Source organism: Heliangelus exortis, chromosome 6, assembly GCF_036169615.1.
Source record: "Heliangelus exortis chromosome 6, bHelExo1.hap1, whole genome shotgun sequence".
Taxonomy (NCBI): domain Eukaryota; kingdom Metazoa; phylum Chordata; class Aves; order Apodiformes; family Trochilidae; genus Heliangelus; species Heliangelus exortis.
Window position 1 is genome coordinate 6,946,726 of NC_092427.1, and position 16,607 is coordinate 6,963,332.

At 41.3% G+C, this 16,607-nt stretch overlaps 2 protein-coding genes across 3 annotated transcripts in view; one reads left to right on the top strand and one right to left on the bottom strand.

Moving 5' to 3' along the window:
- TMEM163 (transmembrane protein 163) overlaps window positions 1-7,771 on the top strand; it is a 95,768-nt gene extending 87,997 nt beyond the window's left edge. The window contains exon 8 of one of the 2 annotated variants that reach the window (XM_071746503.1): window positions 86-7,771. In XM_071746503.1, coding sequence (XP_071602604.1) covers window positions 86-146 — 61 coding nt within the window. In that variant the 3' untranslated portion in view covers window positions 147-7,771. The remainder of the gene's footprint in view (window positions 1-85) is intronic. The other variant, XM_071746504.1, reaches the window with a different exon arrangement.
- A 2,714-nt stretch (window positions 7,772-10,485) lies between these two features.
- The window catches only part of MGAT5 (alpha-1,6-mannosylglycoprotein 6-beta-N-acetylglucosaminyltransferase), a 114,008-nt gene continuing 107,886 nt past the window's right edge, over window positions 10,486-16,607 (bottom strand). Inside the window, exons 16-17 of the mRNA XM_071746500.1 lie at window positions 15,815-15,972; window positions 10,486-14,205 (exon numbers count right to left, since the gene is read on the bottom strand). Of these exons, the coding sequence (XP_071602601.1) occupies window positions 14,007-14,205; window positions 15,815-15,972 (357 nt within the window). The 3' untranslated portion in view covers window positions 10,486-14,006. The remainder of the gene's footprint in view (window positions 14,206-15,814; window positions 15,973-16,607) is intronic.

Consider the following 16,607-nt stretch of genomic DNA (forward strand, 5'->3'; position numbering starts at 1 on the left):
ATACTTAAAAGTAAACAGAACACCTCAGTTGCAGGGTTTGCCTTTGTTTGCCTCTTCACCAACACCCCTGTGCTCTCCTCTGCAGGTTGCTCATTGACATGGTGCCCCGTGTGAGGCAAACACGCCACTACGAGATGTTTGAGTGAAGCTCCCGTCCTCTCCTCTCCCAGGACTGTAACACCACAGTATCCTACATCTTGGCAAGTGGCGCCAATGGTATTTTACTAAACATGCAGTTTGTTTCCCGTGGTCTGTTTCTGTTGAAGTTTGTTTTAATGGGATATCTCTGTAAAACTGGCCTGTGTGCACACTGCTTGTGATTCAGCGAAACAGCAGCGAAATTTTTTTTTTTTTAATTTTTTTTTCCAAGTATGCTATTGATTCCTGTGACAGTAGAAAAGATGCAGTTTGCAGTTTTAACCCAGCTGCCATGTTGTGTATTCCGGAGTGAAAGTGTTCTTAATGGTGTGATAAGCCTGTGGGTAAAGAAGTGGGAGTTTCAGTTTGGTTTTTTTTTTAAATAATTTTCCTCTGGCCTGTATTTTCCCAAACACATGCTGTAACAGAGTTACAACCCTTGCTAACCTCTTTGGCTAACAGAGTATCCTATGTAGAGTCTGGACATCAAGAACTGTGTTGCTTAAAACACTTAAATGGCTACTTAATTACCCCCTCATTCAAGTAGATGCACAGAAAGAGCAGGTAGAAACCTCTCTATAATCAGAGAGATATTTCATTTTATTCCCGATTTAACTGAAACTTACACCTCTTCTATTTGAATTCCCTTTTTTTCTTACTGATACACCCTTCATAGCTTTGCATGGACCAAACAAGCACACACAGTATTACTGTACAGACCAAAGCCAAAAGAAGTGGTGCAAGGAAGAGGAGCTGCTTGAGGAGTGGGACTCACATCTGTTGTACTGTGTGCAGCTGTACCACCCTGTGTGACTTTGTGGTTGCTCTGTAGTCTGATGATGGCACAGCAGTGGCTCAGTCTGGTGGTGAGATACAGATCTATTTATTAGATTTAGATTGTCCTGTGAAGTGTTGCTCACCTTCCATCACACATCTTAAATATTACTTAATAGCAAGTTAAATTATCAAAGAATCTTGATGTATGATCAATAAAACTGCTATCTATTTTCTACAGTAAGTAATATTTAAAAACTATTTCCAGAATGTATCATAGAACCAAGTCTTCCTGTATAGCAGCCCATTAAACTGGATTATCTGGCTATTCCCATTTTCTCTTTATTTTATATATTCCAGGTTGGTTTTCACAACACAGAACCAATATTCTTGCTTCTGTTTATCACAGGTTGAAATAGGAGCACAGTAAGTAGCCAAGGATGTGACTTTAGACCACATGAAGTGGAGTAGCTGTACAATTAGATTGTTCAGTGACTGATGTACAGTGGGGACATGTTTTTTCTTTTACTGCTGCCTTGTGATGTATTCTCCATCTGTATTTCCCATCATATATCACTTAGGATGTTCTCAGCCACATCCTTAAGGAGCCTTAGTAAAAGCCAACTCCCAATGGTATGTGTAGGAAGACACTGCCCATCTGAGGGGCACAGTGCTGGAAAGGTGACAGACTGGAAAGAGTATTTGTGGCAAAATGAATGTTGTTTGTTCTGCTGCTATAGATAGTTTACACATATTTTGGAACAATTAAGTTTTGTATAAGTATTTGTATGCAAACTTTATATTATTTTGTTGCTGTCAGTGCTGATGCTGCTTTTGCCTTGCTGTCACGGGATGGTGTTAAAGATCATCCTGTCACTCAGCAGTGAAGATGAAAGTAAGTGCAATGCTTGGCAAGACAAAGGAGGTGCTTGCATTCAACAAGGAGTCCAGAAAGACTTTAAAGTGTAAGACTTGTCACTATACTCATCACAGGTGGATTGTTAAATATCAAATACCACAACAAGACCCTTTCTTCCTCATTTAATAATAGCATGCTCCTAATTTGTTATAATTTTGCCTAGTCTTGATATTTTTGTTATGCTGCTTCACTAACTCATGGTTGTATGAAGTGAGGTGTGGAACAGATACTTCCCCACTGATTAACTGGCCTTTGTCATCTGTCTTCAGCCTCAGAATGAGAACCAGGGCCCGAACATGACTGTAACAGGCATTTCATGGGTGTTCTAGCTTTATTAGTGCTGTTCACCCTCTTCTGCTTCTCCAGGGGCTTTATTACTTCTGCAGTCCCATTGGTAGCTGTGAGAATGACACTTGGGAATCAGTACAAGTGCTGCTCTGCAGGGCCACAGACTCCAGCAGCCTGTGTGTGGCTCCAGCTGCTTCCCAAAGGAAGTGAGAAGGTGTAACTGGCACTGGCAGGATACTTAGATACTGATGTAAACTTTGCAACACAGAAGCCCAAAGACCACTGAACACGTGCAACACCAACACCTAGCTCAAAGATTAAATAATTCTTTTAAAATGCTGATTGTGAGCAGGAGCACAGGGCTACACAGATGTGTTCCTGCATGAAGCAAAGGTAAACACTGAGTAAATGAAGGTTCACACTTCTTTCTGGAACTCTGGGTTGCTCTTAGAGGGTGTTTGTAAGTACAGACTCCAGCTGTGTGTAAAAGGAGAAGTGGTTAAACAAGTTAATCATTCTTTTTCTTATCTGAGTAATTTAAACCAATTGTAGAAACTTTTCAGTTACCACAGGTGCTTCAAAGCATTTCTGATGTTAGCAGGTAAGTACATAAAAATAACTGAAACACTTTTGATATTTAAAAGGAAAAAGATCAGGAAATAATGATTGTGGGCACCAGGGACACTTTGAATGATATGTGGCAATAGGAAAGAAAACAACAGCTCATCCAATTTACTGAGATATTCTGCTCTATCCAGCCACCCTCAAAGGTAACAGCTTCTATGTTAGTTTTCCTTATTAGCTGTCTGTGCCAGTTGATTTTTCCAACACTAATAAGTGTGCTTCCAGCTCAGCTAGGTGAGGGGGGACTTCTCAAAAGCTGAAATAGCTCAAAAGCAATTGCACAAAATCACCTAAAACTTGGCTCTGGCCAACATAACCCTGTGTGTGGTGATCACAGAGTGTGGCAGTGCTGCCACTCTTGGTTGTGCACAGCACACAGGGAATGCATCCTGGCCAGTGCAGGGACTGCAAACAGACACTTACACAATTCCAGCCAAACTTGGCATTGTAAATTATTCCCTGGAAGTGACTACAAATCTGAGCAGATGCTCTGAATTTGGCCACATTGCTTAGCAGAGAGGGAAGCTACCAGAACTCTCACAGTAAGGATTACACCAGCTAGCCATTTTAATAATGGCTAATGATAAAAGTTCCATTTCTAGCTAAATGCCAGTTTTTTGAAGCCAAATTGTCATAATGAAATCACCATACTAACATTATTTGCTCATTTAGTCCTGTTTCACTCTTAGCAATAGAATGTAAGCCATTAATAAGCTTGATCCAATCATGGTGCAGAACCAGACCCTCAAAAGAAGCTCCTTGCTGAAAATGTTCCAGGGGCAGACCCCAAACAAAAAACACCTCAGATGTGCAAATTCAGCTCTAGCTATACCTGCATCCAGACATGAGTCACAGAAAACCTCTTCCCTAAATAACACGGTTCGTGTTTCTGCATCTCCAGGTACCTGGGGGAAAGTGTAAATATTCCTGGCATCATTTTAGCCTGGGCCAGCTGATGGAGCTGGTAGGGCACTCCACAAGTATGAAGCTGCAGTAATATAGAAAGCAGAAATGTTTGTCCCAGCCTGGCACTGCTTCTGGTGGAGAGTCAAATTCACATTTGAGAAGTGCCTTCACTGCCCACTTTTGAGGCAGAGCATTAAACAGAGATTAATCAAAAGCAGCCTCTGCAGCAACAGCCAGGAGGAGATGCTGAAGCTAATTAAGCAGAAATTATCCCTGGGGTGCATTGATTTCGGTGGATGCTCCCTCGGGAGCCTGCAGGTGGGGTTTTTGCTGTGCTCACAGCACTGTGATTGATGCCTCCGGGGGGTGCTGCGGGTCTGCCACCAAGTGGTGCTGTGGCACAGCTCCTCCCCAGGGATGCTGTGGCGGTGCTCAGGCTCTGCTCATGGGGCAGCGCAGGGAAACACAGTTCCTGTGGCCTGGCATGCGGGGCCGGGTTGTGCAATGGGCGAGCTGAGTGACATGGAATAGCAGCCAGCTCAGAGATGGTTCCCTCCGGATTCCTCCCACCTCTGGGAGCCGATTTTTTCCTCTGGGGCAGCAGCTGATGCTGTCGGAGGCAGCGCTGGAGGGTCCCTCAGTGTCACCTGCTTGGTGCTGCTCACCCTGGAGACCCCGGTGTGTGCAGGGCATGGGCACCAACAGGAACCCATGGGTGCAGGGAGGCTGACAGGGAATTTTGTTTCAAAGCCTGCACAGAAGTGCTGCTCTTTCCTCCCTTATCATTCTGAACTCCCCTCTTTATGATGTGGGCTGTATAGGCTTGTCACCTGTCACCTCATCACACAGAAAGGAGTAAAGGCAACCCCTGCTCTGAACTGGCAACACACAACCAGTACCAACCTCCTTTTGCTGGGGCTGAGCCACCAAGCAGCATCCAAGCTGGCTGCCTGGCCTTGGGCAAATCACTCTTAATTCCTCCCTCCTGCAGAAGACGGAGGAAATGAAAGCTGGGAGGGGTTCCCAGAGATTCGGCAGCTTTTACTCCAAAGATCCACTGTCCCCACTGCTTTCGTTATTGTCACTTGCTAAACCACCACAGCCTCTCACCTTTCCTTGAGAGGTGACATTGCTGCTCCAGCAGTTTTTGTCCAACCCTTCTTGCTTTGAAGGTTCCCTTCTCACAGATGTGCAGGAGGCAGATGCCTCCAGCCACACCACGCTCCTGAGGTCCTGCAGTTGAAGAGATTTTCCTCCTGGGGGGGAAGGCCCCCAAACCAAGGGTCCACAAGGCAAAATAGGACATGCAATTGAGACTTAACACCCAGAGCATGTTAAGTACAACCAACCTTCAATGTCTTGGCACCGAAGGCGTAACTACTACCAGGATTTTAGTTAAATGCAGGCTCCATAATCAGTAAAATAAAAGCCTCTGTGAGTCCTGAGAATGCGAACATGAGCAGGGGGCATCACAAGGCACTAAACTGGGATGCTCCACCTCCCTCGTGGTGTGAGGGGAGGCTTCTGAGAGCTGCCCAAAGCCCCAGCAAAATGTTTCCATCTGTGGCCGCTCCCAGATGGAGTTTGACTGAACCCTCTCTAAGCCTGTGACAGTTGAAGTATTTTGTATCTAAGCTCCCCCAGTAATCCTTCCCATACAGCTGCATGGTGTGTGTAATTTTTCATTCCAAGTTCCAATTTTCATACATTTTTTTCCCATTATGTGACTGCAACCAAGCCCACATCTGACCCAAGCTGCTCACCATTTTACAGATGTCTTCTTGTAATGTCAGAGCTGAACAATAATTAGGGGAGTGAAACGGGAACGAAAAAGTTTCCAGAAATAACCAGAACACGGGACTGAGTGAGCAGTGTTCTCCACTGATTCATTTTGATGTCATGAAACATTTGGGAATTGTGAGAGGTTGAGCAGCAACCCAGAGCCATCAACATTTTCCCTCATTTTAATTAAAAGTGAAGTATCCCAAGGAAGTAACTAAAAACAGGGCAGCTGGTGAAGGATAATCACTTGCTTCACCTCTTTGAAATAGTATTAAAAGGCTCTTGCAGAAACACAGAGAGAAAACCATCACCTGCAGCCAGGGTGCTCTGAACTCCTTAATCCTGGCAGTGAAAAGATGGTGCAGCTGGGAGCCAGACCCCTCACCAACCTCCTGCCCTGCAGGCATTTCACCTTCCTGCTTCACTTTAGTATTGTGGGTGCTACTGCTTGCCAGTGCTGTGTCATTAACTGGGAGGAGATAAAAAGGATCAAGTTGATAGTTACTGACTGCTGTGCTATTCAGATTTTACTCAGTTATGTGTGGTCATATTTAAACAAACAACAAACATACAACAAGCTTGGATAAAGGTATTGGTCCTCAGAGTCAGCACTCACTTCTCTCCAGGGTAGTTTTACAAAGCACTGAGAAAGCATGCTACAAATTGACATTTTTCAAGCAGATAAACAAGAACTGAGTTTTTTTTCTACTCATTTTACTGTTGAACACTGCTCCCCCATTGACTGCTCTGTCATTCTTGGACACCTCCACCAAAACCTCTCAATGGGTGCAACTGAAATAACTCATCCCTTCCACAGGAGAAGTTTCCTTGTGTGGCCACACATACACTGCCTGTCTTTTCTGATACATCTGTTCACAACCTGCAAGGTGATTTAATGTGGCACTGAGTGCACACCCCACTCCCCAAAGACACAAGTCACCATCTCAGAGATGATTTTGGTAAAGATGTTGACAGAAGCAATCCAGGCAACTCAGTCCAAAGTTTCAAGCTTGATCTCCTGTTCCTTATGCAGGTCTGTCAGAAACCACCCGAGTCCTTTGCATTTAAGCATTGACCTTGAAAGGCAGCACCCTCTAAAGCTGTTTTTTTATTCGAATTCCATAGTCCATTGCACCAGTGAGTCTTGTAGGTCCGTGTGACACTGCAGCTCCAGAGTCTTCCTGAGGTGCTGGAAATACTTAGGAAACCAGGAATTCCTAACTGCCCTTCTAAAATTAACCTGAATTTTATCCAGTATCCAACTTGGATGAACAAAACAGTAATTACTTGCCTGTTGTCAAGATGTGTGTAGCTGGGGCTGTTAGTGCTGGGACTTACCTGTGATGAGGTGGGTCAGCAACAGAAGTGCCCAGCTGCAGAATTGCAAGGATAAGGCACAAAAAAAGCAATTTTGGATAAATGGCAGCACACATGGATTTCCCACTTAAGCACAAAGCAATCATAAATCCAAATCACACAAGAAAAAGGTTTATTGAAAAATAAAGTTCTCCCTAGTTTTTTTTTTTTTCTACAACAGTGAAAACAAAGCATTTTTCTATGCTATTGAAGTACAGACACTTTTCTAAAAAAAAAAAAAAACCCAAACCAAAAAAACCCAAACCAAACCACCCCAACCCATCCTATTGAATCCCAGGAACTTGACAGTATCTGAACCACTGTGTTCTGTTCTTTCTGAGTCAAACTGCTTGAATGTAATATAGTGGAACACAACCATTTAAATGAAACAAAGGATCAACTTTTTAGCAGAGAATTCAAACCAAACAGACATGGTACCAGCCTGACCCTGAAGTTCTCATTCACATGTAAAATCCATTATTAACCCCAAAATATCTGCAAAAAGCAGCAATATTTTTATTTTTTCAGATTTCAGTGGGTTTTTTTCCAATTTAGAGTGCTACAAAGATTGTTCAGATTTTGCCCCCCTTCACCCATGGACAGAGATACTCCTCCAGGAAATGATTCAGACCAGAAACCAAAGACTTGCCCCAAAATGCCCTCTGGGGGACCTCTCTACAGCCCTCAACCTCACACATCCAGGGGTATCAGCTTCTCTGAGCTCCTACCAGCTTAAATAGTCTCTTCTGGTTTTCTTTTAAATGTCTTAGAATTTTCAGGGTAACTTTCATCATCTTGTGATTTTTTTTTTCCCTTTGTTAAAGGAAAAATACACTTGTGTGTGCCCTTTGCAAAACTCAAATACATCCATGACGTCTTAAAAATGGTTTTCACTGTCACTGTGCTCGCAACAGAGCTGTTAATGATTGTAACAAATTAGTTCTGGATATAACCCTATTAAAATTAACTGCCTTCAGACAACAATTTAACTTGATTTATTTGCACCTATTTGATAACTTCAAACTATTTTGCAGCTGCTGGAACCTAAGCTAGGACATGTTGCATACACTTTGCCAAGTGCCTCGATGGCCTCAGTAAATGCCACAGCATTATTTACAAGCTCTCCTCCTAACCAAGGATTTTGCTGCCCACAGCAGGACCAAACCTCAGCCTGGAAGGGAGCAGGAACTGCCCTGAGGCCAGGACTTGCCAGGGGGACACCAGGGTGCAAAATCCAGAGCTGTTTTCCTGTGCAGAGAAGCAGTTGTGGGTCACTGCCAAGCACGAGGCAAGGACAGCAGGGTCTGCAGTGCTGCAGTTCTAAGGTGACAAATTGTGTTCCCATGCAGAGCTCACCTAAGTTACACAGCACCTGCACCCATCTCCCCAGCAGAGAGAAGGGTTTTGTTCACTTGATTACAAATGGAATTTTTTTCAAAGCAGTTCCTGTGCACAGAAGGCGGAGTTATTATTCATTTTATCACAGCTCCGAGGACCTGATTTTATTTACTCATTTAATAAACAGGTGGCTTACTGCTGCTGCATTAAAACATGCACTGTCTGCTCCTAATTATATGGACACAAAGGATTACACCTATCAAAGCAAGACACTTTGGCAACGGTTGCACTTTGTTATTTTTCCCTGGAAGAAAGAACACAAATGATGCCTCCTGTCTGGGGCATTCTAGGGTTCAGCCTCAGGTATTTTCAACACATTCTTACAGTAAACATTTTGCATGTGATACATGGAATTTGCTGTTTACACATTCATTTAAATATAATATTCAGAATTTACAAACTAATTTAAAAATAACCCCATAGAGCTGCTTAAAAACACAAAGGCAGAATTTTAAGTCAGTGCCCATAAAACGCTACATTTTGATGTTACATTTACAGCAATATTATTAAAGCATATTTCAGCAAAACCCTACCTGTCCCTGGCCTTTTTGGCCTGAGCAGAAGCATCCATCTGTCAGTGCATTATTCTCAACTTTACAGTGGTCTCTCAAGCACTGGGACCAAAGGAGGACCAGAAATGGAAAGAGACCACGTCAGAAGTTGAAGGCATAGCAGCTCTAGAGCAAAATCCACAAAGAAGTAGCCATGCCAAAATGTTGTTAGCACTCCTGGAGAAAAAACTGTGGAACTGGAAACTGGTAACTAATAATCCCTTAAAAAAAACCCCACTAAACAAGCAACAAACACAGAACCCCTTCAACTCCAGACTGAAGAGCTACTCAACGAAGTTATCGACTGGTACTTTCAGTAGCATCAGCTCGAGTCAGAGGTGATATGTGCTCTAACAGCAAGCAAAGGGGGTTGCTGATATGCATACAATATAACTGGCATTTGGTTTCTATCTTGTAAGATACAGTGCCTTATATATTTATTAAAAAGTGAGAGCTGCTTTTTTAATTTGAAGCAAAATTAATGGAGGAGTTCTGCTATCACTGAAGTCCGTGGGAGTTGTGAAGTTAATTAAGACTTGGATGAGGTTGTATCCAGTCCGATTCATCCCATTTAATTTATTTTACTAGCAAAATCAGGTCTTGAAAGACACTGTGAGCAAAATAGAAACCTGAGACAGCAGTTTGGGATTTGTTTATGTGAAAAGAGCTGCAAATTTGTAAATCATCTGTGCTATTTAGACAAGCTGCTCGTTTTTGAAAAGGGAGGGCATGTCATTCATCTCAAGGATAAACCAAGGACACGGATTAGGACAGTAAGGGATAGTACTACAAAATGTTGAAGTGAGAAGAAAGTCACTGGCTGACAACCTGATTTGCAGCTGGTATCAAGAGAAACTTCCAACTTACTGTGTGTCAGTGTGCAAGGAGCCACAGGCACACACAAGTCCTGGGGAGCAGAGCTGAGCAGGGGAAATGCAGAGTCCTGGCTCTGTCTGCTGCCTCCAACTGAAACCCCATCAGTACCTATTTGGCAACACGTTCTTCTTGCAGAAAAGGAAGTAGCATTAAAAACTAAAAATATCTGCAGCGAGCTGAATTCCCAGAGTTCCCTCCCCCCTGTGAGCCATACATCCAGGTAGCACTCCTGGTAGTGCTGGGAATCTTCCCAAGCACTTCCACATCCAGACATCTTTATCTGACAAACACCTCTTTTTTCATGTGTTCATGGGATTTCATGTGGAGTTTTCCTGCTGATCAGAGCAGAGATGGCTGTTTCTAGAGGCTGTGAGCATTGGCTCCTTGGGGAATGTAACAGCTTTAGTTTGCTCTCTGGTCATCAGGTAGACATCCCATCCCATCCCATCCCATCGCATCCCAGCAGCAGCTCTCATGTCAAATGAACAGGGATTCATTCAGTAAAAGGTGTTTTGCTTGCAGAAATAATGTTTTGCAAGAATTATTAAAGCTGCAGTTTCATCTTATTAATCCCTACCAAACAGTGTTAGAACAGAACTCCACTACCTAAAATATTCAAAAATCATAGTTGTGTAGTCATCTACTTTACTATTTTTACCTGTAATTAGTGTTCCATTATACTTGTTCAGACAGTGTCCATATTCCAAACACTCATCCAAACCCCAAGGTAAAAAAAGGCACATAAACATTAAATATTTGTAGGAGAAACATAATCTGATAGAAACAAGCAAACACGCAGCTGCAAGTATAAATTACAAAAAGAAACATAGAAACTAAGCAAAAAAAAAAAAAAAAAAGCAAAAAGCAACTCTGTTTATACATGTGCAAATCAACTTGCATATATGAAATAATGAGGTTTTTATTGGCATTTTTAAACAGTGTGTATTTACCAACTTTACCTTTCAAAGGCAAGCCTTTTATGTTAATTTTAATAAATATGTAAATGCTTCTCTCAAGTTCTCTAATCTCATAGGAACAAGATTTTTGAAAACAACTAGGTCACATACAAAAATACAAAATTTTAAAACAAAGAACGTCTTGATATGAGAGATATGTTTAAAAGCTTGTAAAATGTTTTTAAATTCAACTTTTTTGACATTTTTCCCCATCAATCGATGATCAATATATTCAAATGCAAGTCATGCAAAAAACCTGATTTCTGAGTAAAAGAAGCTGCAAGCTTAACTGTCAGACTGAACACCAGCAGCACAGTCCCATCTCTAGTATCCTTGTTTAAGTGCAATAATTGGACTACACCTTTATTCCTTAATTAGGAAGGAAACTAACTACGGAACTCGGGCAGAAGGCTGCCCTCTGCCCTGAAATGTGGATATATTTTATGTGCTTTATTAAATCATTCAAACTTTTCAATAACCCCACGTGGATCTGCCTGAGTCTGTTGAAAGATTCACTTATTTATCAATGCACAACCAACCACTGCTGGGGGAGTGCTCTGTTGGGCTGAGTGAGTGATGGTGTGTACATAGTTTACACACTAACAGTTCCCATGTGATAGTCTCCTTTTACAGGAATTTAGGCTGAAGTTGTTTCACAAAAGGAATATTTCTTTTGAAAACAGAGGTTACACTTAACACTAGAGGCCTATCAAATTATGGGTCTCGATTCTTTGCTCTTTAAGACTGAGGAGTCTTCTCAACAGATTTCAGTGGAAATAGGATCAGACCCAACCAAATTCTGAGGCCAATAAAGATGTTCTGTCCCTGGCTGAAATGCAAAGCTGCATCAGTGTTTGCTGTTTTGTTTTTGCCAGTATGCAGTAATTCAGTTCAGTAGACTAGAAAGAAACAGTGCTACAGCATGAAAATAACAGAGCTGATAACAGACTCTCCCCGCTGTGGTAAAGGCAAACTTAGCAGTGAGCAAAGCACTAGACCAGAAAAATTTATCATAACAAACACCAAAACCCTCCCAACTTTAAAGGTTTAGAGGCAAAATAAAATGCAGTATCCCATGTGGACCAGACGGTCAAAGGGAAACAGGCAAATATGTATTTACAGCAAATAATTACACTAAACAAAAATTAAGTGTTTTGAATTCTTTAAGTGCACGCATACAAACCTTTATCTCCAACATCGTTGTCTGATATCTCATTCCAAACTAAATTCCTGCCTGAAGAACCTCAGGCTGAACTAGTAAAGACAAATTCTGCTGTTGCCTTTACTCTCAGCACCAGGTGGGAGTATCTATACTTTAATAAGCAGAACCTTCCAGTTGCACAAATATGCACAGGTATGCAGGGAATATTTTATATAAATACAAAATTAATTGCTGCACCTGCTCAAACCCATTTCCAATCCTCCTCTCCCACCTTTTCCAGGGTATCAAAACTATTGCAAAGTACATTTGTGCTGACTGAAGCAAATGCTGAGCTGTGGTAACAGGATGAGCTTTCATAAAAGTGTGTGTTTGTTTTCTTTTCATACAAAAAGTTTGCCTCCCATTATAGAGCTCGGCTGTTCTGCTTCTGGAAGTTTACACTAAAATACAGATTTTATCATCATCACAACCCAATTACTGTTCAACAGCTCCCACGTATCCTTTTTGGATACTCAATAATCTCTCAGGATTAAGTTCCTGTGTAGTCCATGGCAATGTTACGGAGTGTTACAGGGTAACACTGTCAGGAGTGCTGAGGCAGGAAATGAAAACCTCAAACCAGCTAATTCATTGCTTTAAAATCAAAACTTTAAATGCAGGTTGTTTTGTTGTCTTGAGAATTTATCCATGATGAAACAGTGTTTCCTTTGCTTGGTCTTTGGTAGGTCAAGAGATACTTCAATGTTCACACACAGATAACTAATGCCAGTTACAAGAAAAAGTTGAACCAACCAGATACATCCAAGAAAGGAACATTGTAAATTATCTATGCTATTCTTGATTACCTGGCAATGTTTGTTATTTTTAATGAAAAAACCCTTCATGGTAATTTTTTCCAGTGTGGTCAGAGCGTGTCCAAAATGCAAACCCGCAGACTGTGACTGCTTTAAAAATAAACTGCAGATTTGTTTCTCACTCATCTCAGCAAGTCATTTCCTGACTACAAACGGTGCTGTCAAGCAAGCCACCTTCTGCTGAAAATAACAAAAATAACCTCTACAAAAACTGTTTTAGAAGATTTAACTTGTTGCTTTAAAAAAAAAGAAACAGATAAACAATCAAAGAACCCACAAGATTAATCAATGCTTATCTTAGCAATTGTTTGTCTCCTCTTGTTCTTCAGAAAAATTTTCACTTAAAAAACCTAGCTAGTTATGAAGACATTTTACATTTCTACCATACAATAATTATAGTTAGCTTAATTTAACCTTTCTATGTCATTCAGCAACAATTTAACTACTGGAAGCCGTAGCAAACTGAGGCTCTAACAATAATATTGCTTCAATGATGCTGAATACTTTTTGCTTCACACAGTATTTCTAGTAGACAGACTACAACAGAAGCATGGGCAAATTCCAAGGATTACTCTCTAAATGGGACCAGTAAACTGTGACAAGTCAATTCTGAAAAATGGCAGTATGGTTTTGTAGCTTTTCCACACTGAAGAATGCCACAACCCTAGACAGTTGTCAAGTCACTGAGATGATGTGATGATGTGTCACACATTGGCAACTGCCTGTTTGCTCATTCATGATACTCTCTGTTGAGACTGCCCTGATGCAGCAGCTGTGATGCAGACAAGACCTTGTTGTATACAAAGATTAAAAAAAAATAAAAATAAAAAGGAAAAAAGAAAAAAGATCTGGGCCCAGATAACCCAATATTAAGGTACAGAGCTATGCTGTGATTCCAAGTTCTTGTGAAGTAAACCACTTTATAGCCATTCAAGCTAAAGCAGTACCAAAAACAGTGCACCTAGAATAAAATGTCAGTCCCTCCTCCCTCAAGCACACTTTTTTTCAATTTTTCTATTGGAATGAAGTTGAGATCCTCTAGCTAACCACGATGGAGGGATGTCGTAACTCATTAAAAAAATAGAAAACACTTCGTCCAAACAACAAAAAAAGTTTGATGGGACTGGGAATTTTCTACAAACTATTCTGTGCAGTCATCTTCAAATCACTGTAGAAATGAAGCTCACTTCTCTTCGCAAACAGGTGAAGGAATCTGAAGACTTACACTGCAAATGTCTTTATAGGAAAAAAAAAGATCAGTTATAGCTGTTTCTATGAATCCCTCCTATCTTAGTAGATGATTCTGCCCAGCAATGATAGCTCTGCCTGCAGCAAAAAACCTGGACAAAAGTGCAGGAAGTGATAAGTAGCTCCTCTCAAAACTACTTACATTTTGTCCTCAGCCCCAAAGCTCTGCTGCTGCTATAGGCAGTCTTTACAAAGAGCAACCTGCCCCTTAATGTAGTCTCTGCAGGGACAGATTCTTCTGTGGGTTGGGTGGGATCCAGCACAGCTGAACAGTAAGAGGTCACCTTGGAAAACACAGTGCTTCCTTCTTCCATCAAAAGAGGGGACCAGAATATCATTGGCAGACTCCATGGTGAGACATTCAATGTTATGCCTAAAAAGCAAAGCACATGATCTAAATCACAGTGGAATTTACAGGAGTTCAGTACAGTTTTCATCCTTCCTCACGAAAAATAAAGTAAAATGCTATATTACATCCTAAATCGAGTCCATTTAGCATTGCAGAATTCCAAAACATGACTCTCATGGCTTTTCTCCTGCACAGGTTCTCTCTGCAGAGGGCAGTACAGACTTTGCAGCTTTACTTTTCCCTAAAGACTAACAGTAGTTAAAAATGAAAAAATGCTTTTGTATATAAATACAAATATAAACACACCAAGGATTTCTAGAAACACAAAACTAAAGAATCTGAAATCAGGACCTCTCTTTGATTTCAGAGGCTGTGGGGTTACAGCAGAGTGGGTCAGTGCAGGCCTCACTGCTCAGAGGGACCAACTAGTGTGAGCTAGCTGAAAACAAAGGAAAATTGGAGTTGCCATTTTCTGACCACAAAGCTTAAGCACCAGGGTAGCAATTCCAGCAGAGGCTTGGTTTTCACTTATTCTGGAAACATTGGTAGCTTTCAGCACTGAACAGATTCTTTTTCCACAGAATTATAATGTTGTCTAGACAGCTAGAAAAGAAGCCTGACAAAGTTTTTGTAAGAGCTGCCTCTAAACTCCACTGGAAATTACAACTTTTAAACACAACATAAGAACCTTCTACAATTTAGTGAAGAGTGGAGACAGAAAACCTAGAAGGCAGATTTCCTAGCAGCCCTTTGTTGGCTTTGAGTGCCTTTGTTTTTTTTTCCCTTCTGAAAGGAATGCAAACACATTCCCAAAGAGCCAGCACCTGAAAACAACATTAATTTCCTTAATGCATAGCTGGTAAGCTTTATAAATTGGTACTAATACCTCTAATGAACAAGGGTTTATAATTCTTTATCTGGGACATTACTGACAAAAGGTTTGCAGGAACAGTAATTGCTAATTACCAATGAATACAGATGTTTCCATGTTAATTGTGACCCAAGAGGGCACTTAATAAATAAAAGCAACACTTTATAAGTGCTACTTTTAAAATCATGTGAACAGCTGATAGAAATCACACAACATGGACAATATTCTATTTACTGCAACAAAATGCATTTTGTTTCTGACCCAGCTGGGCACAGGTAGGATTAACATTAAGCCATGCTTAATGTTGCTGAACTCTGGGAGCTGTGGGCAAAAGCTATGGAAAACTGCACCCCCTCAGCTCCAAAGGGTCCATCCTAACACAATTACAGACCTGGCATCTGCAAACCCTGCAGCAAAAGTGCCTTTGCTCAGTGCAAGCAAACAACCACCAAAGGGCAATGTGCAGTGTACACACATGAGAGATGGAGGGAGAAAGGAAATGAGAAATTTTGAGTCCTGGAGCTGTACTTGCTGCAAAACCACAAGATATGGGGAACAGTGCTCTGAGCACAGCAGCAGCTTCTCCAGTCCACTTCTACAAAGGACTGAGAGCAAACCCCACTGCTTGCTGCAGCCAGACAATACTTCTCTTCCTCACCTTCCCTTCTCACAGAATTCATTAATTAAGCTTCATGTGTGGCAAAAAACTAGTACCATAAAAAGAGACTAACTAATATGTTTGTGCTTATTTAAAGTACTTACCTAAGCAGAGCTTTGTCCTTGTTAAGATGCTGGAAGAAGGAAGGCTCACAGATAAGCTGGCTTTCCTGACAAACTTGCTTACAGGATTTTCCAGGTTCAGCAATTTTTACTTGAAGGGCACTTAATGGAGGCCACATCACTTGCCCATGACAAAAGTCCTGCAGTGACAGATCATATTGTATTATGATGCATCCAGTCCCTTGATAGCAATTTTCCTCACCAGTAAAATAAATAGTTATTATTACCCAAACCTCCCTTTCACAGCTTCTTTTGGTTGCATTGGTAGGTGGTTAGAGGTACTTTTTGACAAGGTTGTTTCAAAAAGATGATTTTGCTATTTGGACTGAAGTGCTCAGTTTAGTCTGTCCTTTTATAAATCAATATTTAAAATACTGGATGGAGGAGGAAATCCATATAGGTTCAGAATCCTAAAGTAACATATAGTATAACTGTAGTTTGGACTGGGCTCACAGCTAGTGCAGACAAAGTTTTACAAAGCCTTGTGAGGCTTCACCATTTGTTAAGGGCTTCAGCTTTTAACATCTCTTAGTTGAAAATTCTTCCCAAACACTGGGCAGAGCCCCCCATTTCTGGTCCACAGACTGGTGGGAAGCCTTTTCCACGTGATGCCACCTTGCAGCAAGTCTCAGAGTACATCATGTTGCACAGGTCCAAGCACACAGGGCTGTGTTTCAGTTTGCTGTGTTTAGTTTTTCCATCCAAAGCTACCTAAATTTGGCATCTTCATCCCAGACTATCTGGCCCCAAAACCCTAAATGCATAAGGCTAAAAT